The sequence below is a fragment of the Oncorhynchus tshawytscha genome, linkage group LG26, assembly GCF_018296145.1.
Source record: "Oncorhynchus tshawytscha isolate Ot180627B linkage group LG26, Otsh_v2.0, whole genome shotgun sequence".
Lineage (NCBI taxonomy): Eukaryota > Metazoa > Chordata > Actinopteri > Salmoniformes > Salmonidae > Oncorhynchus > Oncorhynchus tshawytscha.
The window spans coordinates 23,801,641-23,811,698 of NC_056454.1; the positions used below are offsets into that span (position 1 = coordinate 23,801,641).

The 10,058-nt window shown below is 44.4% G+C and overlaps 1 protein-coding gene across 3 annotated transcripts in view; it reads right to left on the reverse strand.

Moving 5' to 3' along the window:
* The window catches only part of LOC112225392 (target of Nesh-SH3-like), a 42,660-nt gene extending 41,128 nt beyond the window's left edge, over positions 1-1,532 (reverse strand). For 2 of the 3 annotated variants that reach the window (XM_024389328.2, XM_024389327.2), the window contains exon 1: positions 664-1,532. In XM_024389328.2, coding sequence (XP_024245096.1) covers positions 664-757 — 94 coding nt within the window. In that variant the 5' untranslated portion in view covers positions 758-1,532. The remainder of the gene's footprint in view (positions 1-663) is intronic. The other variant, XM_042306839.1, reaches the window with a different exon arrangement.
* Between the last annotated feature and the right edge of the window lie 8,526 nt (positions 1,533-10,058).

Here is a 10,058-nt window from a genome sequence, read left to right on the forward strand (position 1 = left end):
CATAGTATGCAGAGTCCTATACCACAACCACATAGCATGAAAATGAAATCGTCACCTTGGTTTGGACCATGTAATGGAGCAAGCAGTTTCATAGCGTTGGGCATAGTTTCAGCGGAAGGATTTTAATATCAGTCACATGCCAGTTTCAGATCCAACACTGCAATAATGTCTAGCAATATTATCTGAACCCATAATCACTACAGGATACATCTGAATCTGTCTACTACGATTTAACTGTTTCTGATTGTGATAAGATACCAGCCACCAATACTGTATAGTTCGGTCCAACAATTCTTCATGAACCTGAGCAGTCACCATCATCAAATGCATTGCAATAATATAATGTGCATGGGTGTCCACATTTAATTCAACTGCATGTCCACATGCATTTCATTCACATTTCATATATATAATCTGAGGCTAACTCTCTTTGCAAAACTCAATAGCCTATAATTTGCATGACAGAATTCCCATAACAACATATATTCATGCTATGTGATGTAAAGTCGACTCCTGATAAGTGCATATTGTATAACTGCATTGGATCTTCAGTTGTAATTCAAGTCTTTTTCAGTTTATACAAGCCAAGCAATTCCATTAACACTGCATTTCTTTGGAGTAAAGGTTTTACATGGCAATGATGGTGATACAGATGTCACTTACCTCTGCTTCTCCGAGCCGTGGACGAGCCGGCCAGCGCAATCCCAACGATGAAAAGGAGGAAGAGGAAGACGAGGAAGGTGTGTGAGAGCTGCATGGTGGTAGGTGATCTGAAGCGGTCTCAGGTACAAAGGACTGGCTGGTGGCTCTCACTAGATGCAGTTGACTGAAGACTTAATAATCTCAGTCCAGGACTAAGAGGAGGACTAAGGTGAGCTACTGGACTACAGTACTGGAGAACCTTCACAGAGTAAATATCAACCAGCCCTGGACTAGTTCACAGACTGAGCCTTGTACATGACTAGAACAGTAGAACTAGAACATTAGAACTAGGATAGTAGAACTAGGATAGTAGAACTAGGATAGTAAAGTAATTTTCCTAGTTCTGTGTGAGTTATGCTGACTCTGGTGGCTGGACTACTTCACTGAGCTGGTGGGTCTCAGGACTAGTGCAGCACACTGGACAGGCTCTGGCTGAGGCTGTGTCTGAGGCTGAAGGGCTTGATGCTCTGGGGCTCTGTGCTGTGCTCTGGGATGCAGGGAGACCAGCCTGTAGCATCTATACCTACAGAGGGAGGGGACAGACGGAGGCGGACACACCCCCTTTCTCTTTCACTTGGCGTCACACCCACTCTCGCTCTCTCTTCGTTCTCTCTGGCCCTTTCTTTTCTCTCTTTCGTGTTCTCTCTCTCTCTCTCTCATCCCCCCCTTTCATTCTTTCTCTTTTTCCATTAGTTTTTTCTGCAATGGCAGTCTTTTCCATCCCTAAGGCCCTTGCTGATTTTTCATTGTACTTATTCTCTCTTTTCTTTCTTTCTTTCTTTCTTTCTTTCTGTCTTTCTTTCTTTCTTTCTTTCTTTCTCTCTCTCTCTCTTTCTCTCTTTCTCTCTTTCTCTCTTCCCTTTTCCTCCCTTTCATTTCCCTCACTCCACCACTCATTACTGCTCTCTTCATTTAGCCCAAAGTTGTAAGGTGCTTAAAGGTGATGTAAGAGTCTCTTGCAAAAATGGAGGTATGAGGAAAATTAGAAAAGAGGGGTGTCCCACAAGTCCAATATTCAAGAGTATTCTGCTCTCATCCCTCTCTCACACAATCTCCATTAATTTCTACTGTACCAATCCCCAAAACACGTCACGAACACGTGCATCTTTGGCGACTACATCCAACACGTGTGGTAACACGCCTACTATGATCACGCCCCCAAACATGGCATTTTGGCAACATGTACAGTAAGCCATCACAAACACGTGCTGGTATACAGTAGTAGGGCAGCATCATAAAAACGCCTTTCAACTGCAGACTCATCCATCAATGTTTACAACCATTGGGCACAGTGTGTGTGCGTGCGTGCATGCACATGTGTGTGTGAGTGTACGCATGTGACTAAATGTGTGCCTGGGTGGTTATGTCTGGGTCCAGACTGTCAGCAGTCAGTCATCCTGCACGGTTCTGCCAGAACCAGGCCGCTGGAATGCGAAGTGTGTTCATGAATGTGTGTATGTGTGTGTTTCTAGGAGCTCCGGCCCTCTGGCACTGAGGTTCCATCCCACATGCCGTCACACGAGACAGGAACGAGGCCTCGGCCAGAGGGGGCAGGGCTATTCAAACAGGAAATCCCTACACACCGTCATATTCGAGTTCACAGGCTTCATTCACCAATATCCATTATGACAGATATGTGTTATGGTTAGACAGTCTACTTGCTTTTAAATATTATAATTCAGGGGTTATAAACAAGAAAAACACCTAGATTCAGAAGAAAATCTGAAAAAGAATGTCTGGTTCATTTCCTTTAGACATCAAAGACTATGGATTTAGTCAGATCACAAAATGGCTGTAGTTATAAAAATGTAGATTCAAATGTAATAATATTTATATATTTTTTATATTTACTGACCTACTTTCTTTGTCTTTGTCCTGTATAGTAAACCAGCCATAGACAGGTGTGTCAGGGTTCTTCTGAGGGCTGAATGTTCCACTACCTGTGACTACCTGTGACTACCTGTCGCCTCCTTACACCTTTTCCCACCTCCTAACTTTTTCTACCTTTTCCTCCTTCCACCTTTTTCAACCTCCCACCTTTTTCCATCTCCTTCCACCTTTGCCTCCTTCTTCTACCTCCTTTTCCACCTTTTTCATAATTGTTCACCTTTTCCTTCTTTTTCTACATTTTCCCAAATTCTTCCACCTCCTTCCACCTCTTTCCACCTTCTCTCACATTTTTTCTCTCACTTCCACCTCCTTTCACCTTTTTCCTCCTTTCCCAACCTCCTACAACCTTTTCCCACCTTTTTCTACCTTCCACCTTTTTCCTCTTCCTTCCACCTCCTTCCACCTTTTCCACCTCCTTCCACCTCATCCACCTCCGCCTACCTTCTTCCACCTCCCTCCCATCTCGTCCCTCCATTCTCCCTGCCCCTATAGCCTGAGTGTAATCAGTGTTGAAGACACAGGAAGAGACAGAACAGTGAGTACAGGGGGGCATTGTCTGAGCTCTGCTTACATAACTATGTCTCTGCTGTAAAAGCCATGCCCAAGCCTCGGGAGAACTTCAGGGGGACGTCAGAGGAAACTCTCTCTGTACAGCACAATACCACCTCTGTCCCTCTGTACTGGGCACAGAATATGTGGCCAGAGAAAGAGGGAGGAGGGAGAGAAGATAGAGTGATAAAAGAGGGAGGGGAAAGGGGGAGAGGGAGGGAGAGAGGGAGGGAGGGAGGGAGGGCAAAAATGCAGGGGATGGACTAAATACTGTATGTACCAACAAAAATGGCAAAAGTACTCTAAAATGAAATGTACTCTAAAATCCTCTGAAGTGAGACAGGTGCCTTTGATTTGATTCTGAGAACCAGTTTTAGTCAATTCTTTGTCCGTTTTAGTCTAGTCAATGATCCCCATACTCCGGGAAAGATAAATGATGTATGACAAGATAACTGTTTCCATAACATATCTCATTTCCATTCTTAATACATTTCCTGTGTTCACTGTCTCCAGGCCTTCTCCATGCTGTCCAGATATCCTGTAGTGGAATGTTTCCTGGTTTAATTCAAGATAGCCATCTACCTGTCAGACACTGTCTGGAGCTATCCTTGACCCTGACCCCTAACCCTATGGTGACTGCAGATGATCTGGTATTTGCCCCTCTCCCTTCCTGAAAGGGGAAAATGTGATATTTCAGTGGCTGAGTTCAGAACCATGTAGGTCAGACACGTTGTAGTCGTTCTGCTTTAGTAATCACCGATTGGTTGTTCCCACCCTCTATTTTATAGCCTTTCACCACCTCATCAGGCCCACCTGCCAACCAGAGCCACGCAGCCGGAAAACTTCACTTCACACACACTCACTCACACACACTCACACACACACACACTCACACACACACTCACACACACACACACACACTCACACACACACACACTCACACACACACACACTCACACACACACACACTCACACACACACACACTCACACACACACACACACACACACACACACACACACACACACACACACACACACACTCACACACACACACTCGCTCACTCACTCGCTTTTTATTTTACCTTTATTTAACCAGGCAAGACAGTTAAGAACAAATTCTTATTTTCAAGGAACAGTAGGTTAACTGCCTGTTCAGGGGCAGAACGACAGATTTGTACCTTGTCAGCTCGGAGGTTTGAACTTGCAACCTTCCGGTTACTAGTCCAACGCTCTAACCACTAGGCTACCCTGCCGCCCCACATACAGGGGATGGGCGTCAAATGAAGCGCTCAAACACTCAGGGTGCTGATTTGTGTGTAGGCATGCTGATCTGATCTGCGTCTAGACCTGTGTGCGTGTGTATGTCTCCTTCTGGCTGTTCAGCCTCTCTCATCCATTAACTGATTTATAAACTCATCCTCTGTGACTGTGGAGAAGAATCACCTTGAGTTGAGTGGAAAAACATTCCACAAACGAACCAAACGACCTTAACCGTCAACGCCAAAACAAGACTCACCTGGCCAAAAATGCACAATATTGAATCAAAATGTTAGCAATTTAGGGTAAGGTATTTTTGTCTTTGTTTTATTTTGGTGTCTGTTTGCCTGTAGGTCTATGATGAGGTGGAAACAGTTGCTGCCGAAGCCAGAAGCGGATGGTATTTTGCAGATCACCCAAGTCACAGCTTAGTTTCCCCACTTGGACCACGTTGAGATTTTGAAGAATGGAAAAATAAAATGATTTTGTTTTTTTCCGTCTTCTTTTCCAAAGCCATTTTCATCTGCTGATGCCTGGAATGGACTGGCTTATTATGAGCTCCTACGGTTCCCTTTCAGGTCAACATCCAAACAGCAAGGGGACTATGGCAATTTGGGAATATGCAGTATGATTATCGATGAATCGACTATTGAAACACCCTATGTCCTCTGTCACCCTAAACACACTATAACACACACAGCACACACTACACACACTATAACACACACAGAACACCCTAACACACACACTATAACACACACACACCCTACAAATGCTATAATCACACACATTTCCTACACACACTATAACACACACACAGCACACCCTACAAATTTGTGTCATTACATTACGTGTGTGTGGGTCCTTTTACAGCAAAATATTGTTGTTTCAGGGAACATCTGTTGTTACAATGGAGGAATGTCCTACACACACACACCCTACACACGCTATAACACACACACATACAGCACACCCTAACACACACACACACATGACACACACACACACAATCACACACACACACACACAGCACACCCTAGACACACTATGACACACACACACAGCACACCCTACACACACTATAACACACATACAGCACACCCTACACACACTATAACACACACACATACAGCACACCCTACACACACTATAACACACACACATACAGCACACCCTACACACACTATAACACACACACATACAGCACACCCTACACACACTAACACACATACAGCACACCCTACACACACTATGACACACACACATACAGCACACCCTACAGCACACCCACACACACACACACACACACACACACACACACACACAGCACACCCTACACATACTATAACACACACACAGCACACACACAAACACACACACAGCACACCCTACACACACTGTAACACACACACACAAACCCTACACACGCTATAACACACACACAGCATACCCTAAACACACTATAATACACACACACAAACCACAGCCTGCACACAAATATAACACAGCACACCCTACACACACACACACAGCACACCCTACACACGCTATAACACACACACACACAGCACACCCTACACACACTATAACACACACACACACACACACCACAGCATGCACATGCTATAACACACACACACACACACACGCACACACAGCACACCCTAACATACACTATAACACACACGCCCACACACACACACACCCTACACACGCTATAACACACACACACACACACACACACACACAGCACACACCCCTACATACACTATAACACACACACCCTACACACACACACCCTACACATGCTACAACACACACACACACACAGCACACCCTACACACGCTATAACACACACAGCACACACACACACACACAGTGCTCCCTACACACGCTATAACACACACACAGCACATCCTGCACACACTATGACACACACACACACCCACACACAGCACACCCTACACACGCTATAACACACACACGCCCACACACACACTACCCACACACACACACAAACACAGCACACCCTACATAGGCTATAACACACACACAGCACACCCTACACACCCTATAACACACACCCTACACACGCTATAACACACACACACCCACACACACACACAAACACAGCACACCCTACATAGGCTATAACACACACACAGCACACCCTACACACCCTACACACGCTATAACACACACACACACAGCACACGCTATAACACACACACAGCACACCCTACACGTTAGGCACACCCTAAAAACTAGACATGCCATAGCATACGGACAAGCACACGTGCACACGTGCACACAAACACACACACAAACAATCACACACACACATATGAATGCCAGAGAGAATGGTGAGTCCACACAATGGCAGAACAATACAAGCTAATCAAGGCGCAACAGAAATCACACAACCATCACAAAACACAATAATACAATATCCTGCATGATTACATCAGAGCAAAAGATTTACGTTTGTCTTCTGACAACAAGACACCGGTTAGTTAAACAAAGACAGAAGGCCGTAGCTAAAGCAGATACAATCATTCTTTACGTAAAACCAAATAACAGACACACACCATGCTCATGTCATCTCCAGAATCCACAGTATCTGCGGCATGGAAAATCGCTCACCTAAATATCAAAGACAGTGCAGCTTTTGGTTTAGAGATGAACTCTCTGAGTTCCCCCGTGTCTGAGTGTGGTGGAACACTCATAGCGTTGGCCCGGTGTAGCTGGCGCTGAATGGACAGTGGTACAGTACATGAATCACCGAACACAATGGGTCAACATGAAGGCAAAACCCAACAAAAAGGACACAATCTTTCCAAAGACACAGATGGATTGTTGTTGTTGCTGTGCTGGAAGGAACTACAACACAACTACACAACTCAGAATTTGGTAACACTTTACTTGACACCCAGCGACGTAACACGTTATGGCATATAATGTCATAACAGAGGACATAACTTGTCATAACCTGTTAGAATATGGTCATAACACTGTCATGACCTATATATTTACACCTGTTGTGACATATATTGCTTTATTTTATGACAAGTTATGTCAGCTGTTATGACATATTATGACATGGTTATGATGCTGGAGGTCAAGTAAAGTGTTATCGTGAATTCCAAGTAATCACTGGGCTCTTCAATGTGTTTTTTATGTTGTGTTGAGAATCGCAGTGAGGTGTTGCGTATCGTTTGGCTTTCACTAACAGGTGCTGCTCAGGGGACTAAGAGAGCATTACATGGAGACGTGAGTACATGTATAGCAAGCCTCTTCAAAGATCCACTAGATATGCCCAAAAAACTTTTATGAATCAAATCAAAGTTTATTTGTCACGTGCGTCGAATACAACAGGGATGTGTGTGTGTGTGTGTGTGTGTGTGTGTGTGTGTGTGTGTGTGTGTGTGTGTGTGTGTGTGTGTGTGTGTGTGTGTGTGTGTGTGTGTGTGTAATGTGTAAATAAATAAAACAACAGTAAAAAGACATTTGAAAATCACAGTAGCAAGGCTGTATACAGACGCCGATTAGTCGGGCTTATTGAGGTAGTATGTACATGTAGATATGGTTAAAGTGACTATGCATATATGATGAACAGAGAGTAGCAGTAGCGTAAAAGAGGGGTTGGCGGGTGGTGGGACACAATGCAGATAGCCCAGTTAGCCAATGTGCGGGAGCAGGGATTGTGATTGATAAGTGTTTGTTTTGCTAGCTGGCTGATCTGCTATGGTGTTAAACTCTCTATAGTCTGGGCTCCCTCTGTGCTCCAATGGGTGACTAACACAAATAAAACACTGAGGGAAACTCACTGCAGCTCTGCTCTGGGGAAACAGTTAGAGGGTGGAGGGGTGCAATGGGATAGAGGGAATGGGTTGAGGAGAGATGGGGTAGAGGGGTGGAAGGGGACAGGTGGCTCCGTATGTGCAGCCTGTGCCAGAATAACATGCTAGCAGGAAGATATGAGCTTCCATGGGCTTTAATCTCTCTCTCACACACAAAGACATACACACAAATCCAGATATCATAAATACAACCTTAACAATACTTCTGCACGTTTTCTAAAGTAAAGCATCACAGCTATTCACACACAGTACACCATCACAAAGTACTCCATGCTGTCTCTGCAGCATCTGAGGTCAATCTTAATGACAGATAAAGAAGAACCATTTAAGCAAAACATGGTTCTCCTAACAGTATTCCAGCTACATATAGATACCCTTACGGAAAGACGTCACATCCCAGAACAGCCTTGGGTGGTTGCCACTGGGGACGATATTCACCATGTACAGTAACCAGCCTTATTGAATAAAACCCCCATAGGAGGGGGACTCGGATCTGATCCAGGACTCCAGGTCCTCTGCAGTGCTGCTACTTTTTTCTCTTCTTATTAGTTGATTAATTATTGTCAGTGATTGGTCAGAGAGGCCTCATCTAGTGTCCAAGGCCTGACTCAGTCTTGACACACACAGGAAACTGTTGAACATGAAAAACCAAGCAGCGTTGCCGTTCTTGGCACAATCAAACCGGTTCGCCTGGCACCCATTCACCCTCTGAAAGGCACACGTACACAATCCATGTTTCACAAATCCTTCCTTAACCTGTCTCCTCCCCTTCATCTACACTAATTGAAGTGGACTTAACAGGTAACATCAGTAAGGGATCCTAGCTTTCACCTGGATTCACCTGGTCAGTCTATGTTATGGAAAGAGCAGGTGTTCATCTTGACACACACGGGAAACTGTTCAAAAGGCACTTACATCTTTTGTCTTGCTGCCCATTAACCCTCTGGAAAGAGCAGGTGTTCCTAATGTGTTGTATACTCAGTGTATATATGGAGAGAGAGAAAGAGGAAGAGAGATATATTATTCTCTAGGCTCAATTAGCAGACAAGGTTTTTTTTGTCAGGAACCTTTCAACAGGCATTCAGGGAGCCATACTTTATTACATAACTATGCCCTCTAACCCTGGAACCTTATACACTCTGCTTGTGGTCCTTAGGGAGGTGGAAAGACAAGTGGTAGGGAGCGAGGGATGAGAGGTAGAGAGAGAAGAGAAGAGAGATAGAGGGGGATGTGGAAGGTTAAAAAAGAGAGTGATTAAAGGAGAAAGAGGTTATAATCTTGAGAAAGAAATAATATATTAAGTATTATGAGAGATTGACAGTTGTGTATGATATGAAATGCCAGGTGTGTTCTTCCTCCTCCATCTCAGTAATAATAACAGGTGTTATGTAATAATCATTTCACCCGGTAAATTACCGGATATGTCATCATTTTCAATGAATGAAATGCAATCAGCTGTGTGTGTACGCTCATTACAGACCTGGCCATGACTTCTGGCACAGACTATATCCTAAATACCTTATCTCCCTGAACTTCTTATTGTAGTCTACACCACAATGCTTTATTTATTCATTTCGGAATCTGTCAACTAACTATGTATTAATGTTCCCACCGTCTGTCTTTAGCAACAGCTGCAGTGAATAAGACTGAAAGGAGGGATCCCAGTAGGATACCCAGCAGTGTGTGTGTGTGTGTGTGTGTGTGTGTGTGTGTGTGTGTGTGTGTGTGTGTGTGTGTGTGTGTGTGTGTGTGTGTGTGTGTGTGTGTGTGTGTGTGCGTGCGTGCGTGCGTGCGTGCG